The 13,226-nt window shown below is 48.4% G+C and overlaps 1 protein-coding gene across 1 annotated transcript; it reads left to right on the top strand.

Moving 5' to 3' along the window:
- Positions 1-2,203: 2,203 nt before the first annotated feature.
- Positions 2,204-12,363, top strand: LOC149343232 (galactosylceramide sulfotransferase-like). Its single transcript, XM_089546909.1, has 6 exons — positions 2,204-2,517; positions 4,901-5,037; positions 6,190-6,547; positions 8,411-8,722; positions 11,232-11,474; positions 12,088-12,363. The coding sequence occupies exons 1-6, from the start codon at positions 2,449-2,451 to the stop codon at positions 12,361-12,363; spliced, it is 1,395 nt and encodes a 464-aa protein (XP_089403035.1). The 5' UTR covers positions 2,204-2,448.
- The last annotated feature ends 863 nt before the right edge of the window (positions 12,364-13,226 follow it).

Below are 13,226 nucleotides of genomic sequence, written 5' to 3'. Positions count from 1 at the left end.
CTTGGGCTTGAGCGTGGGAACAAGCATCACAGTAAAGAGCAGAGTTGGCGAAGCTAGGCAAACGGGACGACACCGAGCCGAGTAAACGAGGCTCCATACTTGCTGCGTGTAGCGACGTCCTGTCGTCTGCTAGTGTAGTCCCATTGAGGTGCAATGGGCCCTTATTTTCGAAACGTCTTTCCCGAAGACTTCGCTGGTCTCCTCACTCAGTTGATGGCGCAACAGGTAGGCATTGTCATGTAAAAAGACGAGAACGACGAAAAGACGAAATGCTAAGTAGGAAAACAAAACTGGAACTGAAAAACCGTGCTGAGGTCCGATGTCATGCACCGCCAAAGGCTGACTTCCGGGACAAGGCCACTTACTTCCGGTGGCTTCACTTTCGGGTGCCCGATGCGGCATCCAGCTCCCCTAGTGGAGATCAGTGGCGCCTGCTGAGCGGTGATGCTGCGCAGGAAGCTCTTTCGACCTCATTGTTCAGCGATGAGTAGAAAAGACGTAATAAATGCGAACGAGGAAGATATCCAGACAAAGTAGTGTGCGTAGCACTTCTATCTTACGCTGTGAGAACATCGTAGAAGATATGCATGTTTAAGTTTATACTTGTGTTGTTTCTTTGGTCGTTGATAAAGGAATTGTAAACATCATCAATCGGCATGGAAAGCTCAACGTGAAGATAAAATGCTTCTGGTGGTGCAGGTGTTCTGCTTTATCGCCTTGTTTCATGGTTCCAGAAGTAGGAGACAGTTATTTTTTTGTTCATGTGCGCAGATTTCTGCGAGCATGTCTAAGACGGACTGCATGCTACTCTATAAAAAAAATATCCTGCAAACTAGAAGAGAAAAGTGCAAGCATTGGTGCGGAAAGGGCCAAAAGAAATAAAAAGGGAGAAATAAAATGATAATGATGAATTTTAAACATAAGGGAACATGAGGGGCATTGGTCATTGTTTCTCCCAGAGGCCACTGTCATGAAAATATGAGATACGTGAGATCGTGAAACAAATGCTGTCAGAAGTTTCCCAAAGAGGCAATGTCATAAATTATGAGACGAAAATGTTAAGAGCTAATCGGTGCCCGTGGTGTGGCAGCAAACCATCGTTGTACCACATCACGTGGGAATGCAGTAAAAACGACAACTTTCGCAAAGACCCGAGTGCAGAACAGTGGGAGAGCCGGCTCTCCAGCGGCGATCTGGGTTGCCAACAAGGTCTGATCCAGCACGCCCAGCGAGCAGCGAAGCTCAGCGGAGCCCTGGATTAGGGGCACCGACCCTGTGAGAAGAAGGAAGATGGACCTCTTCTTTCTCGTCTGCTACTAGCACCTTTCTAGAGCAATAAAAGTCTTTTCTACCTACCTACCTAATCGGTGCTTCGAAGGAGCCAGAGTGCTTCTTGGTATCACATGGTCTTGAGAGCACAGCTTTTTGATATAAAGAGAAACGTTTGGGAACAAGCCTATGGAAAGCGCAGTGAGAGTGTTGCACCACCAAGCGTACAACGTTTTCTTTTTTTTATTCGAGCTGTTTGCCATTAGGCATAATGAAAAAGGAAAGAAAGTTATAAAAATGAGTGCAAACAAGCCTCGCTTAAAAAGCGGCACAAGTTCGTGATATAGCGATTATCTAGAGTCCACTTGGTATAGTCGTCTGCAACGTCCCATCGCAGGCCAACCTTTCTTAGTAAACGTCGTCTCACAGAAGCTGTAGCCGGGCAAGTCCACAGCAAGTGTTTTTCATCACACTGGTCGGGCGCAGCACCACAATGGGGACACTTGTCTGTCACTTCGTAACGTTTGTCACGCCACCGATGACGCACACAAGGAGTCAGAGCCGCTCCTGCCCGAATCCGGCGCACAGATACCTCCTCCTCCCGAGTAAGACTCCGGGGGAGAGGGTACGAACACGGAGGAATTAGAGCGCGTGTTCGCTGACGCAAAGACTGTTTCTCGGAAACATGGGACAGGAACGGATCTGAGGGAAGAGGGGAAGGTGGCGGGATATCGGATGTGTCAAGGTGTGTCATTGCATCCACATGAATATTATGCGGATCCTGGGCATGCCCGCGAATCCAGTGTATACGCACAGGACAGGGGTATTTTGTGCAAAGTTGGTGAATGGATTGTGTAACTTGGAATGTGCGCCGGACAGCCTTAAGCTGCTTAAGGGCGGCAAGGGATTCGGTGTAAATGTGTACAATATCGAAAGTAGGTACGAGTGGAAGGGAAGCAATGGCATTGTGTATCGCCTGAAGCTCCAAGGCCAGGGGGGAGCAAGTATCCGTGCTATATGTAGCGCGGGAGTTGAGATGAGGATGTGAGGGACTGTAAACTGCAGTAACTCCCTGCACTGCTGTGTGTGATGCATCGGTGTATATTATGCACCCTGAAGAAAGATGGGCGGCTGATATCGGCGTCGAAGCAGAGGGGCGATTGTCTGTGAGCTGACAGTATGACCATGGGGGAAGAGTCTGTAAACGATGAAGCTGAAGCGACATCTTGCGTGCTCTGTTTGCCTCACGCTGGTCGATAAGTTCACTCAATGTATTAAGTTGAGCGTACTCTTGCAGAATGGGTATGGGTGTGATACGCGGAAGATAAGTTATGGCGCGCATAGCCTCCCGATTGATTGATTCAAGGGAGTCCCACTGTCGTCGGGTGAGGCGATGAAATTGCGCTTGGTACACTATCCGCGGCTGAAGGATGGAGCGCACGAGCTGACGGGCAGTATCAAAACGCGCTCCGCCAGAGCGCATAGCTATGCGTCGAATCAGACCAAGAGTAGCGTGAGCCGATTTACGGGTCGCGTTTAGCCACGGAGTCCCAGTCCCAGATGTATGAAGTAGAAGACCTAGCACACGCACACTTTCAACTTGAGGAATTGGAGAATTGTCTACCTTAAAGGTAAAAGGTGCTGCTTTCCGTAAGCCACTTCTGTTGTCAATGCGAATAAAACAAGATTTATTACACGAGAGGGTCAGACCCAAAGGGGGTAGTCGTGATGTTAAGGCATCCAGCGCTTGCTGAAGCGCCGACTGTTGCACAAACGCATCTGGATTACAGGACCACAAGGTTATGTCGTCGGCGTACGCAAGGACGCGCACAGAAGGAATTTTCTCTAGGGCTCGGACAAGAAGTATAAAAGTTACATTAAATAATGTGGGGGCGAGGACGGAGCCCTGGGGTACACCGCGGTTGGAGGTAAAGTGACGAAAAGGCTTCCCATGGATACGTACACTGAAGGTTCTGTTTGTTAAAAATGAGTGAATTGAAAGGAGAAAGCGATGCGGGAGACCGAGATCTTGAAGGGTGCCAAGAATAGAAGAGTGTAGGACGTTGTCATATGCCTTTGTGATGTCAGTCGCGATCACCGTACGAACAAGATGACTATGGGGAGAATGGTTTAGTACGTCCGCAGCCAAAACAGCCAGGCCGTCTTCTGTTCCAATGTGAGGGCGGAACCCAATTTGAGATTCTGGACAACAATAATTCGATTCCAGCCACCACGACAAGCGAGCTGCTAGAATGTGTTCATAAAGCTTGCAGATAGTAGGCGTAAGTGAAATAGGGCGGAGGGCCGAAAGAGAAACCGGCGGCTGACCTGATTTGGGGATTGGGACAACGATGGAATGTTTCCACTCTGCAGGAATAACTCCAGTATGCCACACCTCATTGAATGTATCAAGGAGGGAATGTAGAGCGTACAACGTCTTCCTCCATCGATGCAGTGGGAGCTGGCCTCGTACTTCAGTTGCCCTGGTTTGCAGCGTCACAGCACGCCGCTGAACGGTTCCCCCTTATTTTTCTCTGATTGTGCGAGACGCCGGCTTCGTCTGCGCAGCTCTGCTGCTGAAGAATCCGGTGTGCAATGATGCGGGTGAGACACTCAGCGCATACCACGTTCTCTGCATTCTGCGAGAACCTTGCAGCAGTCATCGTTGCCTACTCTGCTAGATATATACGTGAGACATATGTCCGTGCGATAAAACAACAGTAGTATGCGCAATCTATCGTGGTGCCTGTTGAAAATTGGAACCGCAGTTTAACACTAGTAAATGCAGACAAAATATATGCAGGCTGTCTGCAAAATTTTTATTTTTATTTGCAGCCACAATCCGTAGCACTGCGTGTAGCAAACAAACTTCAAAGCGGTATTACTGAGAGTTACGTCTTCACATGCGGAGAATCTGGTGGTGGCTGAATGTACAAAAGGGCACAGAACAGAAGATAACTGAAAGACGCGAAACGGGAAAACTTGAAGAAGACAAAAATACAAAGTGTGTTACGCAGGCTGTGCACAAGCGAATCGATATCCTAGACGACTTATTTCCAATGAAACGTTTAGATGATGGCAATTTAGCAAGAGAATGTCAGTGCGGTTGGCTGCACAGCATTTAATGTACACGTTATTGATCTATATGTGTTTCTCTGCATCGTGAAACTTTATCGTCTCCAAAGGACTCATAGGCTATCAAGGGCGCAGCAACGAAGAGATATCTATTAATTTTGGCCAGCTAGCGTTCTGTAGATTGCGCCGATATAGAACAGCATTAGGCCGTTTTTGTATTTCGCCCCTCTTGAAATACAGCCACTGTTGCCAGGACCGAACCCATCTAAGAAAAGGCAAAGGTGGTTCCAGTGTTTGCTTTTTTTTTTGTAGAAAACTGCACTTTCCTATATTTCTTCAATGTTTAGGCACCTATAAGTTCCATCTCACAAATATGGTCCATCTCAACAAGGAGTAAACTCACAAACAGCATATCACATTCAGATGACAACGATGGCAAAAGGGAGTGGGGAGGTGGAGAGCAGTAGAATGGGCGCGTACAACTCCCTTCGATCCTCATGGCTATTTAACCACTCGCGTTTATTCGCAGTCCCCGACGTGCGGCCCGGGGGTGCAGCGCCACCATCACATCTTTGCTGTGCTCCTATTGGCCGCTTTGTGTCTGCTGTTCAGCGGGAGTGTGATCTTCAAGCCTGTCTTCAACTGTACTAGAAGGTGCCGTTTTTCTGGTTTCATCATGCTACCGGTTTTCAGGTCCCGGATTGAGCGTTCACTTTTCCATCTACACGCAGGGTGACAATGTGTGGCGTCGCGCTGGGTGCAATGTTCCTACCCGGGAAGTTATGCCGAACAGGTGGAGAAAGGCCGCGAAAAATAGGGCTCTATTCAAACAAGGGCTTGCGTCAGAAATATGTCACAGGCTTTTTTGCCAATACTGAAGTGGAGCATGTTCCTAGCAAGCATTGTTTGTTTTAATCTTAGTGCAGAGAACCGCAGGTTTAAGACTAGTGTTTAGAGAGCGACGAAAACAACAAACAGTTAGTTAAAAGCGCAGGGACGCTCACCCTTTAAACAAAACGAAGCTTTGATGTTTGGTTTGGCTTGGTTTGGTTTGTTGGGGTTTAACGTCCCAAAGCGACTCAGGCTATGAGGGACGCCGTAGCGAAGGGCACCTGAAATTTCGACCACCTGGGGTTCTTTAGCGTGCACTGACGTCGCACAGCACACGGACCTCTAGAATTTCGCCTTCATCGAAATTTGGCCGTCCGCGGCCGGGATCGAACCCGCGTCTTTCGGGTCAGCAGCCGAGCGCCGTAACCACTGAGCCACCGCGGCGGGTGAAGGTTTGGTGTCTAGTAGCCATTTATCTGCTTGGATCAGGTTATAGGTGCCCATAAAAGTTTTTGGAACGCAAAAACTACAACAAAGCTACACGGCTAGTCTAAGACTGCAGCTGCAAACTGAAGGGAGCGCTTTAAACTTCTCAGTGCCGCATGCATATTGCACCGCTGAAGAATTTATCGCGCCTCTAGGCAGCGAGTGAGTTCAGGTTCTTCCATGTTATCGGTGTTCCGAAAACATTTATTCGATTTGCAAGGATAGGAAATATAAAGGTGAGGGTGGAAGACTATAGTTTATTAGCGTTCTGTTTTGTAAGACTTTCTACTAGGCTGTCATACGAAGACCCGATGTCACGTCCCTGTGTGTCTCTAGCAGAGCGACAAGCCAGTAAGGAGGTGTTGTCGGCCCGGCAGCTCACAAAATTTGACGATATCTAATAAGTTTCCGATAGACTTCCCGTCACGCATAATTTTTATTGGATACTTGCATCATTTCACAAGTCTGTAAGGTCCTGAATTTTTTTCAGTCTTATTGCTCTCACGGTACGTTTTTTGGGCATCACAGGTTATGTGCGATGCCTCACACCCCAATATCCGAGCCCCAGTGCACTTCCAGGAGCACCGTGTGCTTTCTGAAAACGCACAAGTGTGCCAGTTCTGCCGTGCAGAACATGCTCATGCGCTACGGAAAACAGCACGGTCTCACCTTCGCACTGCCTCCGATCGACAACTACCTGGGGCACCCGGCCTTCTTCAACCGGACGCAATTGATGGGGAGCCCGCCCTTCGACATGCTGGTGCACCACACTCGCTTCCACGAGGACGAGGTGCGGGCCGCGTTGAAGCCGGACGCCGTATTCGTCACCATCGTGCGTGAACCGGCGGCGCTGTTTGAGTCGCTGTTCTCGTACTACGGCCTCGAAGTAAGCGGCATGCTATACAAAGAACGCGATGATGCCGTTTATCGCGCTTGAAAATTGTCGTATACTACCTGCAGTCTTTCGCTCTTAATCTCACTCACTCGCACTCACACACTCTAGGCATTTACATGAAGCAGACCAAGTCAGATCGAGTAGATCTGTAAGGCTCACGTAAACGTTAGCCGGTTAGACTGGCTGTGCCCGATTGCAAAAGGTAGATGACACTGCCCGACCCGCTCGGCAAGGTGCATGTAAATGCTGTCGAGTAAGCGCAAGAGAGGTGGGTCAGCGGGAGAGCGGATGAAAAATAAGAGCTTGCTATGCGCTGGAGTCCTCGTTGCTCCGAGGCTAACGATAGCGCGGCGATCTTGGGCGCCGAGTTTGCACGCTCGCACCGTACTGCTCGACGCTGGGCGTCGCTACAATGGCGTTGATTTTCGCTCGCCAAGGCCGTGTTGTAAACGCGCAGTTGACGAGGCGAGTGGCCTTGCTAAGCTCGACTCCTGTCTCGACACGCTCCTGCCGGGCTCACGCAAATAACGCAAATATGTGTGCGTTCCGGTTTCACTGTCGCCCTCAAGATAGCCATTGCCTAGTTAAAGCAGTTTGCGCGCTGAACAACGTTGCTACTTCATTTGTATTACAGTTAGGATATATCCATTACTTAAATTCGTTGCAGCGCCAAAAAATCGAACACCTAGGTATGGAGCTGGAGTAGTTCACGGCGCTTTCTAAACATATTTGCAGTGAATGTGGCATCTTAAAGAAGTTAAAGCAGCGCAAAAAAAAACGGGGCACAAGAGAGACACAACCAACAGGACTGGCGCTTAGCGCCAGTCCTGTTGGTTGTCTTTCTCTTGTGTCCCCGTTTTTTTTTTTTTGCGCTGCTTTAACTTCCTTAAGATGAACCACCGACTAGCCCATACAAAAATTTTGGTGAATGTGGCGTTTGTCTCATGAGCTGAGACAACAAATATGAGACAATAAATTATGTTTGAAAAATGCTAAATATTTCATTTCTTTAAGGGCAACTTAACCGGACGCCCATCGACACTAAAGCTTACCTCGAGTTACCAGGGGGCAAGATGACGCTAGAATTTAGTATTGAAAACTTTGAACACTTCAAAAATACACTGTTCATATGAGCCAGCCCACAGCACAGAAGGTAGGGGCAATGCATTTTGTGTCTCGCCTTGTGCTTTTGTGGTTATTGCCAGCACATAGGGACTGGAAAACATAAAATAAATTGTTCCAACTTTAGTGTCTACGAAAAGGTACTTTAAAAATTCTGCCATATGAGAGTAATATCAAACGATTAACAGTGAATGGGAACTGGCAGCTGCAAAAGCCAAGGAAGGTGCTTATGCATTGAAAGTAATAGCTTGAGCTGGACAAAGAGAAAAGGGCTGAAGCAGTCTCTCGTCGGGTCCTCAACTCGTAGTTCCTCAATAATCTGTCCATGCTTGTACAAGGCAGTGGTAACAAGCAGTCCTCCGGAACAGAAAACGCACCTTCGTCCGGTTAGTTTGCACATGAGGTTAGCCTTTAGTTTTTGCTAAAGAAACTACATTGTTTGTCCAGCTCCCAATGCGTGCACTAGCTGCTCAACCTAACCATAAGAACCCCTCTTGTTGTTAAGAGTGGGTCTCGCCTGCTCTGCGCGGTGCAGCAGCTCTGGCGTTCTCCCATTATTGGCAGTATCAGTTATAATATTGAAGCAGTGATACAAAATCAAAACGAATCATTATCTTGTACAATGCGAACCGTATCGTAACTTAGCCCGTATTAACATGCTTCCTGTCAGGGCCGTTTGCTGGCTTCACGCAGTTTACCAAAAGATCGTTCTTCCTTCCTTTACCGTCACAGGAAAAGATCAAGGTCAAGCTGGAGCAGCTGCCGAGCGCCGTGAAAAACTCATCGCTGACTGAGCATATGCGGGACATCCTGCCAGGTCCACGCCGCAGCAGGCACGGCATTAATCAGATGAGCTTCGACTTGGGCTTCGACATCGAACAGGCCGACAACGCGACGGCCGTGCAAGCCTTCATCGAGCACGTGGACGCCGTGTTCGACCTCGTGATGGTCGCCGAGCGCATCAACGAGTCCCTGGTCCTGCTGCGGCACCTGCTTTGCTGGGACCTGGACGACGTCGTCGTCTTCAGGCTCAACGCGCGCCAGGTGTGTGTCGCTAGCATGCGCTTCCTCGGCGAGTTGGTTCGCATGCTGAATTACAAATGTGAGCTTCAAAAATTTTAAGCTGGTAACAACGGAAAGGAAAGCCAGTCATACGCAGGTATCAGTCTCAGTGTCAATACAATAGAAGTGGGTTAAGTTAATCATGCAGTCGGCGAGGATTTATGGTCCCTCTTGTATAGGATGGTTGTAGAGTGCAGTCCCAATTGAACTATGTATTTATTGAACTTTTTCGTTGACAAAATTGGGTTCTCCATTGTTTTGCTAAGTAAAATATCTTCGGAAGGGAGTCCGTACCCCCAACCCTCACATATACGCCCTGCACGCCATTATTTTGGCTTCACTGCGGGATTGCCTACGGGAAATCAAGAGAAATGATCAATAAACAGCTGAACGTAATACGGTGTACTCCTCTGAACTCGCGTAATTCTAACTAGCTCGAGTAGACCTGCCGGTTTATTTTAACCGACTCTTTGGGGCAGTTCTTATCCAGGATATTAAAAAGGCTGCTGTGAAATTAAGCTAGGTGTATTTCTAAGAAGTTTTCATTTCCCTTTCAATATGAATCTTCGGTAGTCAAGCCGCACTGGCGACTCAGTGGTTATGGTGTTTGGCTGCTGACCCAAAAGACACGGGTTCGATTTAGGTCGGGACACTCGAATTTCGGTGCAGGCGAAAAGCTAGAGGACCGTATATTGTGCGATGATATTACATGTTTGAGAGTCTCAGGTCGTCGAAATCATCCGGAGCCCTCCACTATGGCGTCCTTCATATATTCTGAGTCGGTTTGAGGCGCTAAACCTCAGAAAATTATGAAACCTAACCATTATCGGAACACAACTTTGCATGCACCTGAACAGTAGCGCAACGAAACAAGGGACCAGCGTGCGAGTACACACACAACGCTGGTCCCTTCTGTTGTTGCGCTACTGGTCATGTCAGAAGTATGAACCAACAAGCCCAAATTTCAACTTTACATGCACATTTTTATGCTTTTCTAAACTGCATTTGGTGTCATGTTGCAGTCGCTAAGTTACTGTAAACAAATAGGTTGAATAAAGGCATAAACTACGTTTTTATGCTGAGTTTTAATCTAATTACTGTGACACATTTTACTCTAGTGCTTTTTAAAACGATCAAGGTTTCTTCCATAATCAAATGGAATAAAATGCCTGGCTTCTCCAAGCATGGGACACTAGAGTTCGCTATTGTTTTGCCTCAAAATTTGACTCAACTGGCTCCAAACTTGCTCCAGCTTCATTCATCCAGTTTAATGGTTAGACCGAGGTATATCCATCTATGAGAGATAGGAAAACACTCACGTCACTCCCATCTCGGCGCTCCGACATGCTATAGGTGAAGAATAGTAATTTGGCCGTAGCGCTGGATATGATCCTCTATTATAAACATGACCTGGTCGCTGTCTTTTCTATCGACCCTTAGGAACTGAATGAGTCGCCACATTTTGTGATGAACCACAGTACTCTTGTACAGATTTGTTACCTATTATTTTGAAGTCGCAAGTTGCATGGATGAATATGAGCACAACTTTGAGACACGAATTGTAGAATTAGCGGTATGTGTTGTGGCTCGGCGCTGACAAGATTATCGCCAGTGCGCATGCGTGACTTGCCTATAAAAGCACTGCGCTCCGACGAGTAAGGCAGTTCATCCCTCCCAGCACCTGGCGTGCGCGTCGTTCCATATCAGAATGGTTGCGCGATTTCTCCGCTCCGGCCCTTCGCTGGTCCGCGGAGTCAGAATGGATCCATTGACTTTAGGAGGCACAGGAACGGTGACGAAAGTAGGGAAGACTGAAGAGTGCTGAGGAGGCAGGCAAGGCACCGGAAGAGGGTGGACTACATTAGGAAAGAAACACGTGTTAATAACATCCCAGCTGAAATCAAGAAAAAAGAAATGGGCATAACTAGGCCGTGCAATGCGGAGAATGGGTAACTGATGATACTTTAGACAAAGGAGCGGAATGCAAGAGGAGGTCAACGTAGCAGGCGTTGTTAAGGGTCAGGTGCTATGATGTGATTAGGAAGTCTGCAGGGATATTATGGCCGCTGCTGGTGCAGGATATGGTTAAATGGAAATCAATGGGATGTGTCCTTCTGCAATTCTCTATGGAAAGAAAAATGATCGGTGTAACGTGGAGAGACCGCAAGCGGGCAGAGTGGGTGAGAGAACAAACGCGGGTTGATGACATGCTTATCGAAATATAAGAGGAAGAAGTGGGCTTGGGCAGGGCATGTAATGCCAAGGCAAGATAACAGATGGCTTTTAAGGGTAACGGAGTGGATTCCAAGAGAAGGCAATCGTAGTAGGGGGCGCCAGGAAGTTAGGTGGGTGGATTGGAATTAGAAGTTTGCGGGGATAAGGAGGCCGCAGCCGGCAAAAGACAGGGTTAATTGGAGAGACATGGGAGAAGCATTTGCCCTGCAGTGGGCGTAGTAAGGCTGATGATAGTGATGATGAATTCTATCCGCAGAACGACTTCCGTCACCCAATGAGCTCAAAGCTGGCGGATGAGCTGCGTGCTCTCAACGCTGCCGACGCTCTGCTGTACGAGCACTTCTTACGGCGCTTTGAGCGACGCGTCCAGGCATTCGTCAGGGAGCGCATGGAGAAGGAGCTGACTCTGCTGGAACAGAGGACGCAGATCTGGTACCAGCGCTGCGTGGCGGAGGAAGTTGCAGCCGACAAGAGAGACAAGAACATCTACTCTGCGAAGGCGAGTACTCGAGCCTCGGGAGAGGCTATACAGAAGTGCTGTGTTCTATGAATACTGGTTCACCTTAAACAAGTGGATGCCTTGATCGTTTGAAACGCAGCGAGTTCGAGGTCGAACTGTTCATTAACCACGGTAGCCGTCAGAGGGCCCTGGGACACCTCTTGTGAGACACAAGAAATTATGCCCCTTCCTCGACTGAACAAAAAAGTAAAAGGGAGTTAAAAAGAGCAAGGAAAATGCGGTTTAAAAGCTTTTAACTGATGTTAGTGTTCATTAACATTATTGACGGGAACAGTCATCCTCCCACTCTATGCCTACCGTGTTGCAAAAATTACGTTCAAAAAGGCATTTCGTGTGCTGCTCATATTTTCTATTCTTTAAATCATGAAATATTAATTCTGAAACCCCTCTAAACACGTACAAAACGGCAAAACATCTACTGCGTTCTTGCATCTTTCTAAAGCCTGATAGTTGATAAGGATTGCCTGTAGGAAACATTTGTGCAAAAGTTCGAATCCGCAGTGCAGAACTTAGTCCCTCATAAAAATTAAATGCAATTTCAGAGGAGGAATTGTACTTGGGGACTGAAAACAGCCAATGGAAATCTACGCAGGTATTGAAACTGCAGCTGCGCAACAGCAGTGAGGAGGTGTGCTTCTGGATGACGGCGGCCGAGCAGCTCTTCACGAAGGAGCTCCGCTTCAATCAGCTGCATCGGAATACTGGACTACGGAAGGGTACTGCGAAAACCAGACTGAACTCAACGAGGAGACTCAGGAGCTCCATACTCCGGGAAACGAGACTTCGTGGCGGCAAGAATGACACGCGGCTGAACCGGGCAACGCAGGCAATGGACAGTGCCGCGCTCTCCTTTGGTACTAGGGAGTGATAACAGCGCCTCAAGAATGACATTGAATGATAGCTGCAGGTCTTCATATGACGTCATCCGCAAGTGGCGCTAGCGGTCGTCGCAGCATTCCCCATGTTGGTGGTCGCGCGCGCGGGCGCCTCTGCCAGCTGTAAAGTTTAACTCGCTGGTAATGTGTGAAATGTGAGCGTGTTTTGCGTCTCACCGCTGATATTTTTGTTGGGCCCGTAACATATTGTGGCTAAGTGTATACGTCGTGAACTGCGCGAAACAGAAAACAGCGGGCACGCTGACAAGATTCCAAATTGGGAAAACGTCGACCGGTAGGAGTGTGGAGGCGCCGGCGTAGTGTGCTACGTACAGGACTGCTGCCGCGGGCACGCTGACAAGATTCCACATTGGGAAAACGTCGACCGGTAGGAGCGCGGAGGCGTCGGCGTAGTGTGTGACGTCCAGGACTGCTGCCGTGCGTTGAATTCACCGACATAGAGGCCCGCCTAATGCACGGCTTAAGCTTGCCGACAGCCCAAGGAATTAAAGCATACAAATCTAGAGAGAGTGCAATTCCTTGAGAAGCACGTGAGCCCAAGATCCGTGCTGAGTGTAACGACGGTTGAAGTGCCGTTTTTGGAAAGGTGAGTAAATCTAAGGGTCCGGTCGCTTAGCTGTAGCTTAACTTGCCATCTCTATCTGCTGAAAGTGACGTGTTACTACTGAGTCTAGCGGAATCGCTGCACATTGCCTTGCTGCGAAAGGGCTAGATTCCAGGTCTTGGGCATTCGGAAAAGCGCTACGGTGCTACTATCAAAACTACAAGACATTCTCGCGAGGTCTGCTGTTCGTGCTGCGAGCGCATAACAGTTTTTCTCGACCGTTCTGTCGCG

The sequence above is a fragment of the Amblyomma mixtum genome, chromosome 5 (assembly GCF_055824585.1).
Source record: "Amblyomma mixtum isolate Tamu chromosome 5, ASM5582458v1, whole genome shotgun sequence".
NCBI classification, from domain to species: Eukaryota; Metazoa; Arthropoda; class Arachnida; order Ixodida; family Ixodidae; genus Amblyomma; species Amblyomma mixtum.
This window is presented reverse-complemented; position numbering and strand designations above follow the sequence as displayed.